This window comes from Otolemur garnettii, unplaced genomic scaffold (genome assembly GCF_000181295.1).
Source record: "Otolemur garnettii isolate 467f Iridium unplaced genomic scaffold, OtoGar3 scaffold00120, whole genome shotgun sequence".
Taxonomy (NCBI): Eukaryota; Metazoa; Chordata; class Mammalia; order Primates; family Galagidae; genus Otolemur; species Otolemur garnettii.
In genome coordinates, this window is record NW_003852515.1 from 6201045 (window position 1) to 6227894 (window position 26850).

Below are 26850 nucleotides of genomic sequence, written 5' to 3' on the forward strand. Positions count from 1 at the left end.
ATTAAAAGTAACCTTCAAGAAATCTACTCATAGGGACCTGTAAGTTTTAGGTGCATACACTTATATATGTAGTATTCAGTAAATACACTCCAAATTGCACTTTTACTATTTAGGTACCTCCATTCTGGATTACATAACCCCCCCCTTTTTAACTCCTATGGCATACAGAGCTTGCTATAATCAGATGAGTATCACTCCATTATAATCATCAATCTTTTCCAATCTCTACTAATCTTACCGAACTCCAAAATCTTTGAATGCCTTGTACAAAAGGCACTTTATAAATGTTTGATAAATGAATAAAAAAAAAAAGAAAAAGAAAATGTATTTCTGAAAAGTGTGAATAAGCAAGCAGGACTTTCAAAATCAGCATTATAGGTTTGAACACTGCTTTAATAACACATTTTATATATGGTTCTGCTCAAGTTCTTTCAAGAATGCTCATGGTAAAAAGTAGCATCTTTCTGTATTGGTTTCTTTAATTTTTCTACATATAAGAAATCATATTTAACAAAACATTTGTACTACTATAAATAAACTTGAAGCTTATAACATACTATTTTAATATCAAAAATTTTGACTTCCAGGCAGTGCCTGTGGCTCAGTGAGTAGGGCGCTGGTCCCATATACTGAGGGAAGTAGGTTCAAACCCAGCCCCAGCCAAACTGCAATAAAAAAATAGCCAGGCGTTGTGGTAGGTGGCTGTAGTCCCAGCTACTCAGGAGGCTGAGGCAAGAGAATAGCCTAAGCCTAAGAGCTGGAGGTTGCTGTGAGCTGTAATGCCACAGTACTCTTACATCTAAAGTAAGACTCTGTCTCTAAAAAAAAAAAAAATTGTGACTTTCAGTCTAAATGCACTAAAGAAAATCTAATAAAAATCTAATAAATTTTACAAAAATTGGTGTTTGTATATTAGATCATGGTATGGAGGTCTTAGGCCAGGGATAAAATCAAGAACAATTAAAAGAACCAGGGCAGCACCTGTAGCTCAGTGGGTATATGATCCCAGCCTGGGACAGCTAAAACAACAATGACAACTGCAACAAAAATAAATAGCTGGGGGCAGCGTCTGTGGCTCAAAGGAGTAGGGCACTAGCCCCATATACCTGAGGTGGTGGGTTCAAACCCAGCCCCAGCCAAAAAATAAAATAAATAAATAGCTGGGCATTGTGGCTGGTACCTATAGTCCTAGCTACTTGGAAGGTTGAGGCAAGAAAATTGCTTAAGCCCAAGAGTTTGAGGTTGCTGTGAGCTGTGATACCACAACACTCTACCCAGGGTGATAGCTTGAGACTCTGTCTAAAAAAAAAAAAAGAATTAGAAGAATCCTTAAGAAATAATTAAAATTAAGAAGCAAATTTAAAGTTTGCTAGATATAAGGTCCATATATAAAAACCAATTGTATCCCTATATACCAGTTAACAAATAGAAAATGAAATTAGTAAATAATACAGCAGAATACAAAATCAAACCAAAATCAAATACCTAGGTATAAATTCAACAAAAGATGTTTAAGAACTCTAAACTGAAAATTATAGAAGACTCTAGGAGAAATCAAAGTTCCAAATAAATAAATAAACATAGATTAGAAGGTTCAGAACTGTAAAGATGTTATTTCTCCCTCAGTGGTCTAGATATTCAAAACAATCTCAATTAAAATCCTAGCAGGGTATATGTGTGTGAGTATGGGTATACATGTTAAGTGTGTTTAGTAGGAATTGATATGCAAATTCTAAAAAGTGTAAGAAAATAAAAAGAACTCAGAACAGCTAAGAACATCCTAACGAACAAATTGGAAGATTTGTACTACCTAGCTTATTATACTTACTATAAATTAAGTTTATTATAAGGCTAGTAATTAAGACAGCATGTAAAATAAATCTTGACCCCTATTTAGCACAACATGCAAAAGTCAATCCCAAATGGACTATACCTGTAAATCTGAAAAATCAACCTTACAGAAGGTAGTAATTTCTTAAACAGGACACAAAGACGGTTCATAAGAAAATGATAAATTAAACTGCACTAAAATCAAGAACATCATGCTCAGCAAAAGATACTATTGAGAGTAAAAACACAAGTCACAAAATAATAGTTATTTGCTGAATATATATGTATATTCAATAAATGACAGGAATTCCTACATATCAATTAGAAAAAGGTAGAAAAGCCAGTAGAAAAAGAGGCAAAAAAAATGTTAACGGGAATTTCAAAAAAGAAGATACTCAAGTGGCAAATAATCATATGAAAAGCTGGTCACATTCATTAGTTATCAGTGAAAGAAAACTAAAACTACACTGAGGCACCACTATAGATATACCACTGTAATGGCTTAAATTACACACAGGTAATATCTGTTCCTATGATAAGTCACTCTTAACTGTTACAGAGACCTGGAACTGTTCGGTTGCCAGTGCCTCCAAAGCCGCATCAGTTCAGTTATCTGTGAGGCTGAGGCTCAGGTTTTAATGAGAGTAGAGACTCCAAGGAGGAATGTTTGTAAGGTTACAGAATATGGAGTCACACAACTTTTAGTGCTATTCAGCTACAGGTTCAAATGAATATTTGAGAGGTCATTTAAAGTCCAAATGAAAAATTAAATGATGTATAAGAAACTCTTAAATACCTTTCATCTATATAAAATTAATATTTTACATCTTTTAACATATACATATATTATTTTCTTCTGAATCACTTGAAAATAATTTGCAAACATTATGTTGCAGTATCTTCTGAGAATGATATTCTCCTATATAACCAAAATATCATTTACATAACCCCCAAAATATTTTCATAAACTTATCTAATGCATAGTACATACTCAAATGTTCCAAAAATGTCTTTCACACAGGTTTTTATTAAATCCAGAATCCATGTACTGAATTTGGTTATGTCTCTGACTGCCTTTTTAAAATTAGATTCCCCTCTACCATCATGAAGTTCTCCAGAACATTGACTTTGTTAAAAAGACTAGGCCAGTGGTCTTGTAAAACAGCACAAACTCTGTATTTGTCTGATTGGTCTATCATGATTAGATTTAAGTTAAATATTTTGGTTTAAGTTAAACATTTTAATTCTATCGGCATCAGATCAAAGACAAAAATGACAGGCTGTCCAACTTTGATGATGCTAAAATTGATCATCTGATTAAGCTGGTGACTGTCAGATCTCTCCATTAGAAAGGTACATTTTTCCTTTTGCAATTATTAGGTTATTAAATATTAAATATCTGATTTTAAATCAACAATTTAGTTTACTATATCTCTAATAAGAAGTCGTACAATTAGTGCACACACCTAAACTATGAACACAGTTCTGCCATCTTAACAGTAGTTTGTTTATGCCAGCAGTGTGGCATAAAGTTTTCATTATCCACCTCGGTCTCAAACTGTGTTTTCAAGATTTTCAATATTAAAATCTGATTTTCAAGATTAAAATGACTGTAACATAACTTCTCAAACCACTGACACCCTATACGTTCCCAAACACTTGGTTGATATTTCTAGCTGTCTGTATGTACTGCACTGGTTCCACAACAAAGTCATGTTTGAATTATCCATGGTTCCAAAAAATTGGGGTAATTGGTTCTAGGACCACTCCCCTAAGATACCAAAACACATAGATGCTCAAGACCCTAATATGTATAAAGAATGTAGTGTTCACATGTAAGATACGTGCAGCATCTTGATACTTTATTTACTTATTTATCTATTTTTGAGGCAAGAGTCTCTAGGTGGAGTGCCCTGGCACCATGGCACACAGCAACCTTAAATTCTTGGGCTCAAGTCATCCCTCTGCATCAGCCCCCTGAGTAGCTGGGACTACAGGTGCCAGCCACAATACCTGGTTAGTTTTTCTGTTTGTAGTAGACACGGGGTCTCTAGATTACTTATGATACCTAATACAATGTAAATCCTATGTAAATGGTTATTATACCACATTGTTTAGGGTATGATGACAAGGAAAAAAGCCCATACGTATTCGGTGGGCATACAACCATAACAGGCCTAACTACATTTTTATTCTGTGGCTGGATCCATAGATGCAGAACCCATAACAAATATAGAGGGTTGACTGTATATTCTTTCTGATGCTCAAGTTATCCCAAATATGGCCAACAAAAACCTCTTCAAGGCAGCTCCTACTCCTTTTGGAACAATTCATTTAAGGCCTAAATAATTCAATCAAACAATGTAAGACAATTCAGTGAAAGACTTCTTGCTCTACACAGCTTCCTATTCTTCCAAGGGTTACTCTGTCTCTCATCTAATGGCTAATACAGTGTTAATTATTCAAGCCAAAATCTGGAAGAAATTCTCAACACTTACCTTTCTCTCACTACTAGTTAGGGAGGGAAAAAAAGATGATCAAAAATTGGAACACTATTACTTTTAGTTCAGACCCTTCTACTGTGACAATTTCTTATGTGACAATTCATTTTTAAAATTTTAAAGTATTATTTAAAAAATGTTAAACAGGGCTATGGTTCATCTAAATTCTAAAGGCAAAACAATTATCTCCAGGTTTTGGCACAACTTCTTTTACATTATTTAGATTTATAGCCCATTTAGCTAACATTCTCTAACTAATTAATGTTTCCTAATATCTTATTATAAAATCTCAGAGCTGGAATCTACTTCTCTGTTACAAGGTTCTTCCTATGTTACACTGCCAAGGTGTGTTCTACTTAGTTTCAGTACTTGGTCACAGTTCTACATCTTAGGTCACAAAGTAGTCTTGTCCTTCTTTCATATAATAGCAAAGCAAATATTTTAAGTTACATTCATATAATATTTAAATACACTTATGCACCTTGATCTAAATCTCACAAGACTGAGGATATAACCATAAACTAGCTTAATTCCATTCAATAACTAACTATGAATCTATCATTCATGAATACACTTAAACTTTTATGGAAGTTAATGATGTTTTCAACTTCCAAATAAAGCAGTATAGAGCTTCTATCTGACTGTTCTATTTCAAGAATGGGAAAAGAAGAAATAATAGCTATCAGGCTGAGGTTTGAAAACAAGTACAACTTACCTACATGATTCATAGTTTTCTATATTTCAAATCCACTCCTTTAATTTCCAAGCTGAAAAACCCAAACCCCTTTAGTATATATACTAGGGTACCTCTCCCCAATCATTGTTTGCCTTTCTTCAAACCTGTTGTAGTTCTTATCTTTCAGTCATGTAACAATATTTGTCAAAAGCAAAAAGGCAGTATGACTCTGTACAATACCAGGATTATCCTTTATTTTCAACCAGTATCCAAAAGCACAGTTTACTGAGCCAGGCTTGAATACCTGCACCAGGCTAGAGCAGTAACAGTTAAGTCTCAATATTTGAAATGGTCATTTGCAATCAACAAGTATTTATAGTACTATTTTCTCTGTACTAGCAAATGTGAGCAAGTCTCTTGTAGCATGAGTTTTTATAAGATAGTATAGATTTACCACCACTGATTAATTAGGGCAGTGGTTCTCAACCCTCCTAATGCCGTGTATTTTCATTGTTAAAAAGGGGTCACGACCCACAGGTTGAGAACCGCTGAATTAGGGGGGAAATCAGCACACAAAGCATTATTATTACTCTGCCAACTGGAATCAGCACAGTGTAAATAGGAAAAATTAACAGTTGCATGCAAAGAACAGGCACATACAGCTGCATTGTTTAAATATCTTCTGAAATAGAACTATTTTGTTTACTCAAGTGTTCTTTTATTCTTTGGTTTACCAATGGCAGCTGACAACAGTTCTGCAAACAAAACTACATGGTCAAGGACAAATGTGATAGAAGTTAAGAATCTTCTGAATGTGTGGACTAATGAGTAAGAATCATTTGGTTTGTTTTTATTAATTTTAGTTAGCATATTTATTATTTTTAGATTACTGCTATACAAATAGCTCTGTTAAGTTCTACAGAAACTCTCTAGTCCTCTTTCTCTAATGAAATTGCTACTTTTATAAGATATTTTTCCTTATGAGTGATTTCTCAGAAACACAACCATAACACTATAGTAGAAACTATAGTTTGCTAACTGCAAACAAACCCATTTAAGATGATGATCTAATAAACATCTGAAATTCTTATTAAAAACTATAAATTAGCATAATCTGGCAGTAGAGAAATAGGTAATCACAAATGACAGAACAAGTTTGATTAATAAATATATTAAAGTATACATAACTTTATGGCCTCACGCGAGCTTAAAAACTTGTTTTACATGTATTATCTTATGTTACACTAAAGAGGTCTATGGGATGAATTTACATTACAGACGAGAAATCCAAAGTGCTTAGAGATTAAATAAATTGCTCAAGCTCATGAACCTAGTACATCATATATGTCAATCTCAAATTTAGTAATATTAGGAAAATAAAAATAAGAGCTCTTACTAAATAGACAAACACTAGAAATATTCCCATTTAAATACCAAAAGTGAGATGACAATATCCCTAACACTTCTAGTAAGAAGTTAAAGTTATTAAAAAATTATTTAAAAGTTACAGCCAGTGGATTAACACCAGATTTTCTAAAGTTGAAGTACTGGGGGAATAAAAAAACAATGAAACTATTAACATTTGCAGATGATACACATACTTACCTAGAAAATCTAAGATAGTGAACTAAAAAAAGCCAATAAAATGTAAACTACCTACATAAGAACTGCAGAAAAGATTATTTGAGATGCATGGTTAGTTACTGGGGATTTACTGAACTGTCTCCACTTTGGGCATATTTTCAGCAAACATCCATAACGAATGGTTGAAAAGTATGTATAGGGTTGCCAGATTTAGCAAATGAAATACAGGATACCCAGATAAATCTGCATTTCAGATGAACAATGAAAAATATTTTAGCATGTCACAAATATTGCATGAGACGTATGATATACAAACCTGTGCAAATACTAAATACATAATGTACCTTGTACTTTGTAATAAACAATATGTAGGACTTACATGAAAAACACTATAAGGCTTTATCAAGGTTCTGAAAATAAAATTTGAATAAATCAAAAACATAACCATATTGCTGAATATGAAGAGTAATTATTGTATATATTTAATACTATTTAACTCAAACTAAAAATATTTTCTAGAGTTTGAATTGTTGATTTTAGACTTTATCTAAAATAAATGAACAAGAAAAACCATTTCTTTTTCAAAGAAAAGTAAAGTAAGAGTACTGGTTTTACAGATATTATAAATATGTAAGACTTAAAACACCAGGGGAGTAACACAGGAATAGACAGATCAATGGATTAGCAAAGGAAGTCCAGAAATAAAAAACAAGTGTATATGGGAACTTTGGGTAATGGTAAAGGTGGCATTTCAAGTGAATTATAAAAGAGTTACTCAGTAATATTAAAAGGAATAGAAAAAATAAAATTAGAACTCTACCTAACAAGTTATATCAAATAAATTTGAGATTAAATAAAAATTTATTGTAATATTTTTATAAACTATAGAAATGTTAGATGAAAATATAATTAAAAGGTATATAATGGAGAAAATTCAGATGCAATAAAGGAATGACAGATTTGATTACACATTTTAAAAGTCATAAATATAAAAACAAATGAAAAATGGGAAATACATTACAACATGAATAAAAAGATTTAATATCCCAAAAGCAAAAAAGTTTTTAGAAAAATAGTATGAAATATGAGTAAAATACAATTGGGTAGTTTACAAAAGAAATAATGAATAAACATGAAAGTGTTAATTTAAATGTTAATGAAACAAAAGTAAACAAAATCATAATTTCATAGGCTTCCTATCAAATCTGCCAGAGTAAAGAAAATAATAAAAACACGGATCAGACAGGAGGTAAACATTATTCCTGTTCATTATGAGCGAGATTACAAATCAGTTCAAACCTCTGGGAGAAAAATCTGGCCTTCTATGTATACTAAAAAGCTCAAAAAGGGATCCAGTAAATTCATCTCTAAGAATTTTTCCCAAAGATAAAATCATAGGTGTGTACAAAAATGTAGCAACAAAAAACTGCAACTCTGCCAAATGTTAAAAAAAAGTACTACCATACAATACAGTAAATATAGACATTAAAACTAAAATAAGATTTACAAAGATGATTAAAGACAATGAATGTACACAATCCAAATGATTTCAAAGCAACAGACACATGTAATGTGACTTTAAGACATGCCTAGAAAAAAGTCTAGGTGGCCAAATAAAAGTAAATTTTATTTTCTTCTTAGAATTTATTTGCATTTTCTACAACTGACATTGAGCTAATGCCTAGATATATAAAAAGAATCTGGAAATAACACTACGCAATAGCTAACTTTTCATAATAATGATTTTGAACTGTATAGAAAAAGCTAAATTATGTTCCAAGTATATCATGTGTATGTTTGTATAATTTTTATTATATAATACATAATAATTTTTATTCACAATGATTAAAATAAAGATTTGACGACTAAAAAGTGAACCAGTTACCCAGAAAATTGTTTTACCTGTAACTATACACATACATATTTCTAATATAGTCTATCATCTATTAGAAAAGTGAGATAATACCAGATATGGTCAAAAAAAATCTTAAAAAAGAGAAACGAAGTTGGAAGATTCATATCCTAATTTCAAAACTAACTACAAAGCCATAGTAAGTGAAGACAGCATAATACTAGCATAAAAACATATACTAAGAGTATAGAAAATAATTCCACATTTACGGCAAACTAATTTTTAGCAAGGGTGCCAGGATAATTCAAAGATGCTGGGGCAACTAGATAATTAGCCAAAGAATGAAGCTGAACTGATAACTCACAGAATACTCAAAATGGATTAGAGACCTAAATCTATAGAACTCTGAGGAAAAAAAACACAGATGTCTTCATCATCCCTAAGCAATGGTTTCCTTCTATAACACCAAAACCAAAGCCATAAAAAGAAAAATATATAGGTACTAGACTACATAAAAATCAAAAACTTTTGTGCTACAAACAATACTAACAGGAAAGTAAAAATACAAGCCAAGGCTGGACACTGTGGTTCACACCTATAATCCTAGGAGATCTGGGCCTCACAAGGCCAATGTGGGAGGATTGCTTGAGGCCAGGAGTTTGAGACTCATAGGCAACACAGCAGGATCTTGTCTCTACAAAAATAAAAAAATTAGGTGGGCATGGTGATGCTTGCATGTAGTCCCACATACTTGGGAGGCTGAGGCAGGAAGATTGCTTGATCCCAGCACTTTGAGGTTGCAGTGAGCTATGATGGTATCATTGCACTCTAGCCTAGGCAACAAGTGACCCCATTTCAAAAACAAAACAATCCAAATACAGTCACATACTGTATAATATTTCAGTCAATGACAGACCACATTTACCACCGACAATCCTATAAGTAAAAAGTTACAGTAAACAGGTTAATTTATTATTTAAGAAAGAAAAAATTCTTATAAACTTGGTATAGCCTAAGTGTACAGTTTTTATAAAGTCTACAGCAGTGTACACTTATATCCTAGGCTTTCACATCCACTCACCACTTACCATTCATCCAGAGCAATTTCCAGTCCTATAAGCTCCATTTATAGTAAGTGCCCTATACACAGGTACCATATTTATATCACTTATACAGTATTTTCATTGTATTTTTTTTAATGTTTAGATAAACTTAGATACACAAATACTAGCCTATGGTATTCAGTATAGTAATACGCTGTACAGGTTTGCAGTCTGAGGAATAAGGCCAGACCACACAGCTAAAGTGGGTAGTAGGCTACCCTGTCTAGTTTTGAGTAAGTATACTTCATGATATTCACACAACAATGAAATCACCTAAGGACATAGTTCTCAGAAGGTATCCCCACTCTTAAGGGACACAAGACTGTATCTGCAAATCATGTATCTGATAAGGGTGTAGTATCCAGGATACATAAACGACTTCTGTAACTCCAAGTAACCCAATATGAAAATAAGGAAGGGGTTTGACTATATTTTCCCAAGAAAATACACAAATGGTCAATAAGCACATAAAAAGATATATTCAATATTATTAGTTATTAGGAAAATGCAAATCAAAATTACAATAAAACACTATATAAATCCAGAGTAATATATATATTATCAAAAAAGTGGAAAACAGTGTTGGCAAGAATGTAAAGAAATTGCAATCCTGGTACACTGCTGGTGAGAATATAAAATGGTGCAGCAGCTATGGGAAATAGTTTGGTAGTTATGCAAAAATTAAACACAGAGTTACCACATGATCCAGCAATTCCATTTCCAGGTATACTGAACATCTAGGAATTGAAGGTAAGGGCTCAGATAGTCATACACCAATGTTCACAGCAATATTATTCGGAATAATCAAAAAGTTGAAACAACCCAAATATTCATCAACTAACGAATGGATAACAAAACATGGATGAACCTTGAAAATACTGTGTTAAATGAAAGAAGTCAGTCACAAAAAAGCACATATCATACAATTTTGTTCATATGAAATGTCCAGAATGGGCAATTCCAGAAAGATAAAGCAGATTATTGGTTGCCTAGGGCTAAGGATTAAAGGAAATGGAGAGTGATTACTGATGGTCAAGGGTTGGTTTTAGAGGGGAACGAAAATATTCTAAAATTAGCTGTGGTAACAGCTGTACAATCCTGTGAATATGCTCAAAAGCACTAAACTGTATACTGCAAAGAGGTAAATTGTATGGTAGCTGAATTAAATCTCAAAAAGCTATACATGAAACTTTATGAAATACAAATTTCTAACTTTTTGGAAGGTATTACTAATATTTTCTCCATGAAGACCACTGGGATTTCTCTATTTTGTATATTGCAACTAAATTAAAATTACTTTTTAACCACTTAAAATAAATAACCAGTAGCAAATGCTATCTTACAATACAAAATCTTTCAAGTAAGGAAAAATATAATTATACAACACTGATTTGAAAACTAGCAAGATACTTAAATTCAGTGCGTCCAGTTAGAAAAAGTACAATAGAAACAGACTAAATATACTACATGATCAAAGTCAGAAAAAACTTAAAGAAGTGATACACTCCGTTAGTATTTTTTACTTGTATTTAAGAACATCAGGCTGAATCATCTTTGAGAACAAAACAATCCTTCCTCCAAAAAAATTAAGAGAAATAGATGAAGTATGAGACGTATGTGCTACTTTGATAGATTTCCTTATGATTTCCACTTATGCACTTCTGTGTCTAGCTCATGACACAAACTTAAAGGGGATCTGTAAAGGTCAGCTAGTCTTGACTAAAACAGGACAAGAAGGACTTTCAGCTCCAGGATATCTAGTTTAAATTTTCATGCAGAGCAGGACTCACAGGTACCAAAACAGATTTTCAGATATAAAATATTTGTATATTTCTTCAACTTCCTATCTATAAGGAGTACTTTCCAAAGTTGATTAAAGAGTCACTGTATCTATGAAGAAAGAATTATACCTAGCAGTACTTAAAACTTTTTTCAAGTTTTTTCGAAATTAACGAAATACAACAGAGCTGTCTTATAATTACCTGCCTCTTTACCTAACATAATGATTACATCTGAACACAAGAAGTTAAACAATTCCACCAGCAAGGGGCTCCAGCTTCCTGTTCTATGAAGCAAACCCAGAGGTAAACCCAACTGAGAAAGGTGACAAGGAACAAGGCCAAAGCCAAAATCAGTATGAAACAGAAAAGCAAGCCAAAAGAGGGAGAAAGGAAAAAAAATCAGAAGTAGGAAGGTCAGTGCTCAGCAAGGAATGAGAGGAAATGGAAAGAGATTATCTAAGCAAGAGTAAGAATACTAGGGTTCGTGGTAAGTAAAAGTGGATGGGAATACATCAAAAGTGGGGTAGGAATACATCAAAAGCATCAATCATTTGAGATAGAAGCAAATTGTAGCAATAGTATTAAGTTGAAATAGAGAAACGTGATGAAAGTGAATACAACATAAGGTGTAAAAATAATGAAATGATTATAATTTTAAATAGCCATATGGTTTTTAACTGTTTTTATCGCAACCTGTTATCTAAAATACACAAGACTATGTGGCAGACCAAAAACCAAAGCAAAACTTCCAAATTAATCACCTAAATCAGGGGTGTCCAACCTTTTTTCTTTTCCACTGCACACTAGAAAAATAAGAGTAATCTTGGGCACACAGTTAGTGTACATACACTAACCGAAGCCAAGGAGCGGAAGAAAAGATCTGTACATACTTTTTGCAATATCTGATACCACATATTAATTAAGCAAAACCGTCCTCAAATAATCTGCCTGTGGCCCAAAGACCACAGGTTGGACACCCTTAATCTAAATGATTCTGACCTCAGGCCAGGTGTGATGACTCACATCTGTAATCCTAGCACTCTCAGTCAGCCAAAGCCAGGCAGGAGGATCTCTTGAGGTCAGGAGTCTGAGACAATGTATTTAACCTCATGACTCAAACATGTCATTACTATATTTATTCCCATTTCTTCTTTCCAGAAAAGTTTTGTTTGGTGAGTTTTGATGTGAGTGTAATTGGTGCAACCTTTCTAGAGGGCAAAGATTAGCCCTCAAAGAGTTTGAAGGCTGGCCTGTTAAAGAGATATTCTGGGAAACTGACCTTCACTTCACTAGTCTTGCAGTGATGTTCTAGGGTTGTTACCAGTAACTTATACTTGGGCATGGTGATCAGTCCTTAGAACAGCTAGAAGAAGCCAAGAAGGATAAAACTCCCTGTTGATATGGCAAAGAAAGCTTCTCTTCCTTGATGGAAATTTTGCTCCTTACCAGTAGTATTATCCAGAGCAAATGTCTCCAAGGGAAAATTTTGGGAGCCTGGGAAACTACCTCCAGCTAAGAGCATGTTGTATGGAAAGACAGATGTAGGCTCGGTGCCTATAGCTCAACCGGCTAAGGCACCAGCCACGTACACCTAAGGTGGCGGGTTCGAATCCCCAGCCTGGACCTGCCAAACAACAATGATGGCTGCAACCAAAAAAAAAAATAGCCGGTGTTGTGGCGGGCGCCTGTGGTCCCAGCTACTTGGGAGGCGGAGGCAGGAGACTCGCTTGAGCCCAGGAGTTGGAGGTTGCTGTGAGCTGTAATGCCACGGCACTCTACCCAGGGGGATAGCTTGAGGCTCTGTCTCAAAAAAAAAAAAGAAAGACAGATGTAAAGTATATTTAATACAGTACTGTTTTAATTGTGTAAATAACTGAAAACACCTACGTGTCCTTTGATTGGACCAGTATACTATACCCATAAAACAGAATGATGAACTGATGAAATGAACTGAGTTACATGTGCTGACACAGATCTCCAAATTACATGATCTGGAAAAAGCAAAGTGCAGGATACATATTTAAACTTCTTCCATATAAATGTATTATCTGTTCAAAAAGAATAAAGCATTACAGTAAATTTTAAAGTCTATCCCTGTATGTATTTGTTGCTCTGTGCATATATATATGCAAGAATCCACTGGCAGTGATTACCCTTAAAGAGAAGAACTAAATCTGAGATAAAAAGAGGATTTAGATTTCCCTGGGTATACTTAAGTACTGTTTGAACTTATTTATCATGAGAATACATTTTTATAATCCAATCTTATTTTATAATAAAAATATAGTTGTTGAAAGTACATAACCTTTGACTCTGAAATTTCACTTCAAGGACTTCCTACTACACTGGAGCACTGTAGCCATCTAAGTATATATTAAATGCATATATATCATGTGATGTTCTGCAATAATCAAAAAAGATTTAGAACTACACTTACTGACATGGAAAGATGAAAAATATTTCCGAATGAAAAAGCATAAGATCATAGATTTCATTAATCTATATATAACACATATTCATAGAGTTATCTGAAAGATTATAAGGAAAATACTACTTCCTAAAAGCAGAATTAGGGGTTAGTTTCTTAACACATTACTGGACTATTTACATTTTTTACAATGAACATGTATCATTTTTATAATAAAAAAAAATAAAGCTATTTTTGTTTTTAGAATATAAGAACTATCTGGAATAGCATGTAATAAATAAATAAATGGCACCTACAAGGGTTAACTTCAGTAACACAGCCAGTGTAGAACTAAAGATGGAAATGAAGCTTTTCACTGCGTGACTCTGAATGATAAGGCTATCATGAAAAGTACCAAAACATTTTGGATAAAATCCACAAAGTATGTTATGATTTAAGCTTTGATGTCCAAAAATCATTAGCTGAATTTTTATTGTTTAAAATATTTTGCTTAACCCAGACATTTCATTATATCCTTTACCCTCTGAGTCCCATTTGGAACTCCCTATCTATCACTCCTTTTGGAAGAACTCACCCCCTGGTTATTACGATCCTGCCTGCTAGGGCCTGGTATTTGTCTGAGCTGCTCTGTAAAACCAATAAGCTGCACATTACATAATTATTATTGCACAGAGAGCAACTTTGCGTTTTCTTCTCTTCTCGACTCAACTATTTGGCCTCTTGGGTAAACATCTCTTTTTCTATACTGGCCTAGGCTCTCTTCTCACTCTACAATGTCAGAGGTTTCCACCTTTTTTTTCCCTTTCCCACACACTGGAAGAAGCAGCTATGTCTTAAGCTACACATTAAATCCACAAACACTAATAATGAAAGCTGACTGACACACACACACACACACACAAAAGGTTTGCAAATGTTTCATGATATCTGACACGGATGTGCAAAAAAAGTTCTCACAAAATAGCATGCAGCCACAGGTCGGACACTGCTGCAGTCTACATACTCTCTCTAGGCCAGTGGTTCTCAACCTTCCTAATGCTGTAGCCCTTTATTAGAGTTCTGTGGGTCGTGACCCACAAGTTGAGAACCACTGTTCTAGGCCATTTCATCACCACTCAAAGCTACAACTTCCAAGTACTTGGTAACTCCAAAGTCCATCTCTATCCAGATTCCTCTCCTGAGTACTACATTCATGTATCTATCCACTGGACATTTCTTCTTAATGTGTTTAATAGCTCACCTAAACTCAATATACTAAAACTCAATCCTCTTCGCTCTCAAACTTGCTCTTCTTCCTGTTTTCTATGTGAGAATGGCAATATACAGCTGCCTGAGCCAGAAACCGGGGCATTACCCTTGGTTCTTGTCATTCCTTTGTCTCTCACATATATGTCTACAAGTCCTATTGACTCTCTTCCTCATCTTCTCTCACCTCCCTAATTTAAGTCACCAGCATCTCCCACTTGGATTACTATTGCATTCTCCTACCCACACACTTCCCTATAGCCATTCTGATTGTGTTGCCAAGCAATCCTTTTAAATGAGAAATCTAAATTTATTGCTACCTGCTTAAAATCCCACAAAAGGTTCCCACCACCTTCAGAAATAGTACAATAAAGTCCATAAATGATTTACAATAATGGCCTTACTTATCCAACTTTATTTTTTTATATTTTTAACTCCACCCCTTTCTCCCTTCCATGATCTGGCACTGAATTTCTTTCAGTTCTCTCAACATACCATCTTAGCTTCATATCTTTCTTTTCTTTCTTTTTTTTTAGCCCAGCCTCCCAAGTAGCTGGGACTATAGGCACCAGCCACAATACCCAGTTAGTTTTTCAATTGTCTAGTGTTATAAGTAACTGAGATAACCTTGAGTAGTAGTTAACCTAAATGAGGTTTTATTCACAGAAGTAAACTTCAAATATGAAATAATCATGCTATATAAAATAAGGAGTATAAAAACAAAGTTAAATGCCAACTCTTGTTCAAAAACTAATTATATGTTCCTTAATTTTAAAAATATAGGTTTGATTCCCAGTTAAAAAAAATTTACTTACAAGGTATATTTCAAAAAAATACTTTATTATTTCTAGTGGCTCAATTTTCAAACACCTAGATCTTCCATTTGGATTCAACCAATAAACAAAGTTTGCCTTTGGCTTTTTAACATTTGATTTTGTTCACTTCTGTTCAGGGTATCAATACAGCCAGCCCATCAATTTTGCTCCATTTGGTATTTTTACAAGGCATTGCCTTCCTACTCTTGCATAATGTGCCTGAAGTTTTTAATTTTAGCAAATCTAGGAGATTTTCAAATACAAATTTCAAGTACAAAGACACACAAAATTGCTGTAAATACCTGTCAGCATTTCAACATTTGGCAACGTGCCAGGAGCTGAAGGGAACACAATATAATTGCCCTAGAGGAAATCTATAATATCTAACCCATAAACATTCACCAGAAAGACCCAAAGGACATATAAACATTAACCACATATACGCTGAAGCAGTTACATAATATATCAATGAAGGACTAACTATGTTTTGTGGGGTGATGAGCGAAGAGGGAATTATTAGACTTGTATGTTAAAATAAAGTAGTTAGGGTTTCTGAGGCTGAATGTTAGAATCTTTTTCGGCTAGAGGAAAAATAATTCCAGCACAAGGTGCTACCTGAGAAAAAGGTCAGAGTGGTCTGACTTGACAGAGGAGGAGCAGTTATATGAAACTATATTTCAGGATCACTGCAACAGATTATGGTGTGATCATTGTCCTGGAATAAGGTAGGCTAGTCAGGTCTTACAGACAAAAGACAAAAAATTTAATCCTATACCAGAGTCAATGTAAAGTCACTCAAAACTGGTTCTCAATTGTTTTAGATGTAACTCAGAAACTGCACTTCCAGGTATATACCCAGAGAACTGAAAACATACATCCACATAACAACACACATATGAATGTTCACAGCAGCATTATTCAGAATGGCCAAAAAGTGCAAACAAACATCCAGCTGATGTTTGATGAATGTTTAAACAATGTGGTATATACACACAATTAAAAATTATTCATCCATAAAAAGATATGAAGTACTGATACATGTTCTACATGTAATAGAACGTAGACACAAAGGGCCATGTATTACGTGACTCCATTTATAATGAAATGTCCAGAATAGGCAAATCCATAGAGACAGAAAGTAGATTAGTGACTGTCAGTAGCTTAGGAGAGAGGGGAATGTGGAGTGACTGCTAATGGGTATAGCATTTCTTTTTGGAGTGACAAGAATGTTCTGGAATTAGTGGTGATGGTTGCAGAGCATGAATATACTAAAAACCACTGATCTGATCACATACTTTAAAGGGTAAATTTTGTGGAATGTGGCTTTTTAAATCACGATTTTAAAAAAGGTTTCTCAGCATTTTTTCTGCCACAATGTATCTGACAGACATGATGTAATTCTAACAGTAAAGGCAGCTTACTACAGCAAGGACTGATTTGGGAACTTTGACAGTACCGTATTAAACAATATTGAGAATCATGATGCCAAAAAGTCTTTAAGTATTAATTAAGTGAAAATAACAGGTGAAGCCACCATTTAGTAACAACATCAAGTACTGCCTTGAGGTGACAAAAGATTCAAAATCAAAAGATCTCATAGTAATTTCTAAGAAACAAAGAGAGGACCAAGGCCTATCTAAAGGAAAGAAGTTATAAATTGTTCTGAAGAAGGAAAGGACAATACGATTTTCATTCTCCAGAAGCTACAACAGAAAAAGAGTAAAGAGACAGTGAAGATTAAATTCAGTAGTGAAAGGCATAAGAAAGATGACACCAGTCACAAGGAATAATATATATTTATCAACACTGATTTGGCATATACAGTTCCCTTCTAACAAATGTGTCACATTTTGAATGTTTGTAAATCAGAATTTGAATACATTTTTGCAGAGAAATAATTAAGTTTGCAAATGGCCTAAAATAATTTACTAAAACTTTTCATTATGTCTGCTTTTCTAACTGAAACCCAGCGTGCCAGAAGCTCTGTCCTCACCACCACCTTTCCATGTATCAGAGCCCCAACAAGAGAAATATCATTACTTTCTAAACCCTAGGTAGAGGAACTTGTTCCCCCTCCAAACTTTCACTGCCACCATCTCAAAAAATTCTAGCATAGAAAATTCTAACTCCCTATTCCTCAAGGAGGTGAGGTCAAAACAGAATCATCTGCAATCCATAGCCACAAGTAAAATGGAGTTCTTCCATGGCAGTTTTACACAAGAAAAAGTCTCAAAGCAGACATTTGGATTTCAGAAGTTGCTCATACTGAATGGCCAACATTCTTATGAAAAACCACCTATGTACACAATTAAGGTGTTCAGTACATGCTGATAAATTTATACCTACTGCTAAATACCCCACCACGTGCAATGGCTGCAATGGAATATTAGTAGTACATGTCCATGTTATAGCAAGAACTCAAAAAATGCTGGCTAGGGAAAATGAGGTGAGAGAAAAGGCACAGAGAGAAAAAAGTTTCTGTTTTTGTTTATTTGTTTTGTGAGACTCTGTCTCACTCTGTTGTCCCATGGTGACAGCCTAGCTCACAGCAATCTCAGGTTTCCACATTTAGGAGATACTCCTGCCTCAGCCCCCTGAGTAAGTGGGATTACACCCACCCACCACAACACTCCACTAATTTTCTTCTATTTTTAGTAGAGACAGGGTTTCATTATGTTGCTCAGGCTGGTCTCAAACTCCTGAGCTCAAGGGATCTGCCCACCTGGGCCTCCTGGGGTGCTAGGATTATAGACAAGCACCAGGGGAGTCCAGCTTAGCCCAGAAGAAATATTTCAAGCCCACATAATTTACTGGGGTCTGCAGAAAACACAATAAAAAGAAGGATCCCTCTTTGTTCTACTCCTCTTGGAATGCCCTTTCTGATGAAATCATCTTCATCTTCTAAGTTCAAATCAAATGTTGCCATCTTTGAAGGTTTTTCCTTGAAAACACGAGGCAGGTAGAGACTTACTTCTCTGGGTTCCAACAACACCTTGTATTAATTACCATAATGCTCACTAAATTGCAACAGTTTCTTTACAACAGACATCTCCTCAAATAATGGAATATTTTATTCATCTTTGCATTCCCAATACCTTGGACAGTGCTTAGCACATAGAAAGATCCAATAAATATTTGTTGAATGAATGAGTAAATGGATTTCTTTAAATGTTGAAAGATGGGGAAAGTAATAACTCACATAAACAAACTGAATATTAATTAATTTGCAAGGCTTGGTACTAAAAAATGGGACCCATTCACAAAAGTTCCAAAGTGACCTAAACAGATCTGAATGCACAGAATATATAAGGAGGATAAATTCAACAGCAAAAGGATAAAAAGTACACAGTAAATATAGATGTCCTTTGGTATCCATGGAGGGACTGGTTCCAGGGCACCACCCATTACTAAAATCCTCAGATGCTGAAGTTCCTTATAGAAAATGGTGTGGTATTTACAAATAACCTATGCACATCCTCCTGTATACTTTTTAAATAAATCATCTGCATATTATTAATAATACCTAATACAATGTAAATAGTTGTTATACTGTATTTTTTAGGGGATAATGATGAGGGGGGAAAAACAGATGCACCCATTGTTTTTTTTTTTTTAACCAATATTTTGGATCTTCAGTTGGTTGAATTCATAGATGCAGAATCTGAAGATACACACAGAGGACCAACCATATTCTCTTGTCTCTCCATCACATTTTTAGAAGGTTATGAGGAAAACTCCTTATTAAACATACAAAATTTAAGTAACTTACTTCATGTTGTATTTGACTGTTCTGACATCTAAAGAAATGCTTAAATTAAAATGAATGTAGATTTATGGTTTAGCAACATGCAGAAGGAAAAAATGAGGATTGGGATTCTGATCTGTTCTTCTCAGATTCCTTTGGGGAAATAAAGAATTCTAAACAAGTCATGATCATAAAGAATTAAAACTGAATTTAGAGTTCTTTTCACTGGATGAAGAGCTTTTATATCCTACTGCCTTTCATTTGAGTTTGGTCCTACACACTCATACGTGTATACATCTGTAGATACATGTATATAATTGCATATGTGTGTGTTTATACTGCAGACATACCCAAATATCTACATACATACTTTTATAGCACTTAAGAAAACCAGGGCCCTTCAGAAATGTACCCAAAAAGTATATCAGTTTATTGAAAAAAATAGTCTTATGATAAGGCATTCAGGATTCCTAAATGACCCACCAGAAATCAAACTCCCCATCTTTGTTTATATGTACCTAATATATTAATTACATGAAACATACTACTTAAGAGCATGGGCTCTGGAATAAAAAACCTGCTCCTAATCCTCTAATCCTAGCTGACATTCAATTAGCCATGTACCCTTCAGCAAATTTGTATAACCTTCCTAAGCCTTAATGTCCTCACCTGTAAAACTAAAAAATAATACAATCAACTTGATACAGTTCTTGGGAAGATTAAACATGATGGATATAAAGTGCTCTGCCCAGGACCTAGTACTTAATTACTTAGTAATTTAGCTATTATTATCATTATCATTGCCTACTAACCTCATTTCCACAAATAAGCCCCAAAGAAAGTTTTCTTTATTTTTAATACATACACAATTTTAATTATATATTATCTGTTCTTTTGAACATAAAATTATAGATGACTAAAATCCCTGTTCAAGGAAATTCTTCTGCCTTTTTTTGTAGAAAAAAGTCATATTCCAAACTGATATTTTAAATTATACAAATGCCCAATGCCTATATTGAGAATCTAGAATTTAAAAACACAAATTGTTTTCTGACATATTTATAGTTTTCTGTTCTTTCAAACAAAGTGAGTTTGCCCAAATTCTGCAAAGAGGAGATACAACTAACTCAGAAAGAAAATGAATTCCCCTTGCTTCCCACTGAGAACTCGTTTAATATTTAGACACAAGAACACTCTCCTTCTCATTTATGTGACATAAGTAGAAACAAATTAATTCCAAAATTTATTGTACATTTTAACTCTATTGTAACCTGAAATTAACACAATTATAAAAGGTTCTTATTTCCTGTACATAATCATGCCTCAAATCAAGTATTTCTCCTTTTCCTACATTCCTTAAAATACTGATTTCATCATTATTACTAATTCATTCCGTCAAAGAAATGATCTTTCAAGTTTTTTTATTACCTAAAACTTAATAATTTAAGCTAATTCCTCTGGTCTAAATTCTTTTACCAATCATAGGCACGCTCTATGCTCACTGGACAATTTAAAGGACACAACATTTACATACATTCATTTTAATAGTAAAATACATCTAAACAAAGCTCATTTATGTCAGTCTGTTTTCTTGTAACTCTCAGGGTTCTCTTTTAAGGCGTTAGTAGCAGAGTTCCTGTAGAACTCTGAAATTACAGTTGCAGAATATATAATATGAAAGTAAATCAATACTAGAAACAAATCATTTGATCATCATCTTATTATAAAAGATAAACAGCCACAAATTTTATTTTACTATGACTAAAATGAATTAAATTACATTTCACTGACATAAGATCAAAATAATCTCATAAATACTATGTGGTATTTTACCAGAGCGAGGTTATAAGAAAGAAGCCAAACCAAAAAATTCGTGTTTCCTTCTGGAAAACAAACACTGCTTCAAATAATTTTAAAACGCTCTTGATATTTGATCCATAAAAAAAAAAAAAACTTTATCATATAAACAGAATCATTAAAGGCTGCTGGAAAACAAACCCAAAGGATACAAATAAAAATTTCTTTTTTCCAAAATAGAATGTTATTTTTCAGCTATCATTAATAACTAAGAAATACTTAAACACTATACCTTCAGATAATTTGAAATTGTATAATTCCATAATATTTTCAATTGTAAAATTAAAACCTGACTAGAGATACAAAAGGTGCTTAAAAGTACCTCCAGCCAAGATACAATATTACAATTTTTTAATACTACGTCAAACATAAAATCAAAGTTAAAACAAATTTGCATATTTTATTAGCTTAAGTTGGTAATTTAGGAAAATAGAACTGGCTTCTTTCATACCGATTTGAAATAATTTAAAGGCATTAGAGTTTTATATAACATGACAGATTGGTTAAATGTATTACAATATCTAATCTCATGGGGAACTGAGGATTTTATGAATATGTCTAAAATTACATAATATTGGGGGATGGGGATATGGTTTAAGGCTTTTGAAAAATATGTAAGTCAACAAGGATCATTTTTTAAATATCTGTCATTACAGAGTAAAACTACAATAAGTCTAATTAGACAACAACAGAATCAGCAGTAGCTCCAGATACTGATTTCTCAAATGTCACCAGACTATCCATTCTGCTACAAGTACTTTCAAATATATGCAGCATCCAGTATCAAGATTTCAAATTTCTACCTTTTGCCAATTTTTTTTTACTGTTTTACTGTTGCACAAAAGCATAGATATACATATTCCAAGTTCATTGGAACTATCTTCCCCTTGGAGTCCATTTTAAATTATTTTAGAAAGACATTTCAGTAATTCTAAGAAAAATTGTTGAATAAACATACACTTCCTTTTCCAACATCCAGAATACTAAAGTATTTATAAATATGGCCACCTTCCCTCATCCCCTCCATAGCCAGAGAACTTACTTCAGCTTTATGAATGGCTTCATTTTTTTTAGTGCTAATGTAGTTCTGAACATCCTACCTAATTTTTTCAAGTAATTATTTTAAACATTAAATAGCAGCTAACCAAACTAACAGGGATGTTCAAATAAAGCTACTTTATTCTAACAAAACCCAAAGATTATATAATAAGCTTTGATGTTATCTTTCAAATAATTCCCTATCCACGAGGAAAATAAGGAGTTAATAAAATATATTTGTCCTCAACTAAGAATTGCCTTCTCTTTTCTCATGTTACAAGACATTCATCTACTGACAAAGAAACAAATGAACACTTCACTTGCCTATTAAGAAACTAAATTGGGAGCATTATCAGTCACAGATTTAATTAAGTTGTTACTAGGGAAGAATATTTACAGCAAAGAGTATTTAAAGTTCATTGCCAGCTCCTAAATATGGGGGAAACAGCCTGAACAAGATAGCCCCTATTTGTCACTTGCCTTTTTCCCCCACCACCCATCCTGCACCAAACCCCCATTGTTCTATGTAAAAACTCACAGCTAATGATATCTAAATAGCAACTGCAACATTTATGTTGCAGATGATCACTATCAGGAACTCTCTAGAACCACGTTTACTTGCTGCCTTCTTTTCCCCAAATAAAATCCAAATTTGATAACAAATCGATCACAAACTGGTGGGGGAAAGGATCACAGCTTCCCTTCCAGACTGATGGATGACACTCCAGAGGCAAGTAAGGAAATCCCCAGAAGGCTATCAGGATAAATCAACCAAAGGGAAGAAAAATCACTTAAACTGGCGTTTCATAATGATTTTTTAATCCTCGAACAGTATATACAGCCCGTAGGGTAGAGGCCCCTTCTCCTTACCACCACCACAGTACAACGCAGATGCGGCATGCAGAATTTCTTGAGGGTTTGACTCCCTGGTACACCGACCACTTCCTTCCTAAGCCAAGCTAGCGGAGACAGATGCGGGCTTCAAGGAAGTCAGAACCTGGCACCCCAGAGTCCAACTTTCCCTTTGGGCCACCTGCCTCCGCCTCGGGAGCGCCGCCCAGCGCGGACACCAGTACGGACAGAAACACTCACCCATCTTTCCTCTTGGCTTTGTAGACGTGACCATAAGTGCCTCGGCCAACTTTGCAGCCCTCGTATTCAAACAGGTCTTCGACCCGCTCCCGCTCGCTGCTCAGCTTCACTTTAAAGTCATAGTCCATTGTCACAGCCTCCGAGGCCGGGGAGCTGGGCCGGGGGCCCGGGGGGCAGGGGTGGGGACCGGGGAAGCACCGGCAGCCGCAGCCCCCGGGAGCCCGCCCGCTCTACACCCGCCAGCCGCAGCACCAGCCCCACTGATGCGGCAAGACCAGGAGGAGGCCCCGCGGGAGCGCCGGGGACATCCAGAGGGGCGGCAGGGCAGAGGCCGGCCGAAGGGGACGGGGTTGTTTCCCCGGGCAAAGGAGAGCTGAGTGAGGAGGGCTGGGGGTGGGGAGCGGGTGTCTCTGCCCTTGTCCCCGCGGGCTCCCTGGGCGCCGGCTGTCCTGCTCTCTCCGGCCGCGCGTTCTGCTCCCGCTGCGGTGGGAGCAGCGGGGCGGCCACGGCGGGTTCTTCTCCTTTCACACGCGCACTCACGCCTCACCCTCTCTCACACACACACGCTCACACTCACTCACTCACTCACTCACTCTCTCATACACTCAAACAGAAAGGCAGCGCCGCACAACAGCCGGCACCTCCTCAGAGAGAGGAGGAGGGAGGGCACTGGTGGAACACGGCCGCGGCTGTCGCAAAAACGTCGCGAAGCCTCGGGCTGCCTTCGGCCCACACTCCGGCCGGCTCCCGTGGCGCCTGGCCGCCCCTGCTGGCGCCCTCACCCCCTAAGACCGTGTGAAGAGAGCGACAGAGCTACTGCCCAGAGCGGCAGCTAAATGCACCACGTGGACCAGCCCCAGCGGTGGCCGCGCCCCAGACTACCATGCCCACAATGCTTCGGACGCCGCTGCCGCTGTTGCCGCCCCTTCTACGACTCCACCCCGTACGATGGGAATATGGGGCCGTTGAGTGATGGGATTAGTAGTCCAAGATGAGAATTCCTTTCAAGCATTTGGGAGAATTTTTGTTCGTTTGTTTGTTTGCTTGTCTTTTAAACAGCAGTGTAGCTGGAGTCCGATTTTGGCTATAAATTTGACCAAATTCACGTGTGGGAGGCTAGTCTGAAATTACAATTAGAATCACATTTTGTGCCACTTTCCAACTCCAGATTTTAAAGGGCACTATCTTTGAAAAAAGCCTATATGATATTTATAAACAGCTCGTGAGCGAAGAGGTGGGGTACTCTTGGCGTGCACAATCTGATAAAGGTTGCACCGTAATATCAACATACTGACACACGTTGTAGACATCAATAAAAGTGAATCAATGGTAAGTGTCCACGCTACTTCTCTATACATTGTTACTCTTGTGACAGGAATATGGGACCATCCAAATGCTTTCCATCCATTCAAAGGGAGCATCGAGTACAGCACAGCTCTCTGCACTGCTGCCCATAAAGACACCAATTTTTAGCTATGATTATAGAAAGGATTTAAAACTATGGCAACTAGTTTGTTAATAATTTTAAGATGGGTAAGATATCTGCTGTAGGAATCCTGGTACCTTAATGGTAACTCCTCATTTTGTCTTATCCCTCTTATTTGCACATCTATTTTTGATTTTAGTTTTCAGTTGTTATTTCCACTAAAGCTCCCTACTCTCCAAAGGGAATATAAACTGATCTTTCCCATTTTTCAATCCACATAACACTTTCTCCCCCACCTTTCCTGCTGCACTTATCAAATTCTGTTTTGTCTTTTATTTTTTCTCCCTTGCTAGATTATAAAATACTATAGAGTCATATTTGCATCTTCCATGACATCTAATGTCATGTGTTGATTATGATGCATAGTAAACAATCATTAAATTAATGAATAAACATGTCTATATCAAAAATATCCATGTACAGATGATGATAATAATGATACCACTTTGAAAAAATCCTTAAAAGGGTCTTCTCTCTGGATCAGAGGCCGTAGCACAGTGGTTATGGCACCAGCCACATGCACTGAGGCTGGTGGGTTGGAACTCAGCTGGGGCCAGCTGAACAACAATGACAACAGCAACAAAAAAAATAGCCAGGCATTGTGGCAGGTACCTGTAGTTCCAGCTAGGCTGAGGCAAGGGAATCACTTAAGCCCAAGAGTTTGAGGTTGCTGTGAGCTGTGATGCCACAACACTCTACCAAGGGTGACATAGACTCTATCTCAAAAAAAAAAAAAAGACCTTCTCCAGTATAAATTTCCTTGGAGAAAATTAGTAACTTCACTACTGGTTTAAGTTAAATTGATTTTACCTAAAATATTAAATATTATTTACAATTTAAGTATACTGATTCTGGTTGGATGGGCCTGAGTTTGAATCTGGCTTCACCATTTATTAGTAGTATATTCTTGAAGGCTTGGGGTTTTCTTCTTTATAAAATGGAAATAGAAAAGGCCCCAGCTTAGACTGAGTGCAAAACAAGTATGAGTTTTCATTAATAAATTATTTGTTTCTGTTCAGTGATGTAAATTCGGTCACTCTCTAGCAGAACTCCATTGCACAAAGAATTACATTTTTTTCTAAATATGAATTTAAAGTAGAATCCTCCTTTAAAAATGGATTTTATGTTTTTAGCAGCCTATATCTTTTTCTCCATATGTTTACTCATAGATCTTGAGAAATCAAACCACCCCCCCTGGAGGTAAAGTTGTGAAGAGGCATGGGACTCATCTTGGCCTTGCCCCACTGGTCGTCCCCCTGCTTTCACATCCTGTGAAACCTACAAATGCTGATCTGGAACACTGAAGGTCTTAGACTTTTAAAAATGTACTTTTGACTACTGTTTTGGCTGGCTCCATTCTGTGGATGAAGGTAAGAATTCTCCCTGAAACAACTGAGTCTCCTGACTGTCAGTAATCCTAGAGCAGGAAAAGAAGCTGGCCTGGAACTAGGGAAAAACAAGGCCTGCTTTTCTCTCTGAAGGTAGGGTGAAAGTTAGAGGTCTAGACTCCAGGTTGAAGGAATATGGTGGTATGAAGTAAGCTGGCTTTGTAACGTGGTAACAGGATGAGTAGCTGAGGAAGAGATAGCCATTAGAGAACTCTCATAGGGAAGCATGTTACTTAGGAGCAGTAACATCTAATATCTAGTTTTTAAAGGAGTATGTGTGTGTGTGGTAATTACCTGCTTCTCTCCCCAGGCTATCAGCCTGGTCTTAGCTATTGAGCCTGTGTCCATACTTTGAGGAAAGGGGAAAACTTCAACCAGAGATTCAATTATGCCAGATAAGAAGTGATTATGCCAGATAGTATGTGGCCT

General features: G+C 35.6%; 1 protein-coding gene across 4 annotated transcripts in view; it reads right to left on the reverse strand.

The window, feature by feature from the left end:
- The window catches only part of CDK8 (cyclin dependent kinase 8), a 145237-nt gene extending 121019 nt beyond the window's left edge, over positions 1-24218 (reverse strand). For 3 of the 4 annotated variants that reach the window (XM_023517755.1, XM_012810013.2, XM_003797628.3), the window contains exon 1: positions 23548-24218. Coding sequence is in view for 3 of the 4 variants with exons in the window: in XM_012810013.2 (XP_012665467.1) it covers positions 23548-23675 (128 nt within the window). In the remaining variant the exon portion in view is untranslated. The remainder of the gene's footprint in view (positions 1-23547) is intronic. The other variant, XM_012810014.2, reaches the window with a different exon arrangement.
- Between the last annotated feature and the right edge of the window lie 2632 nt (positions 24219-26850).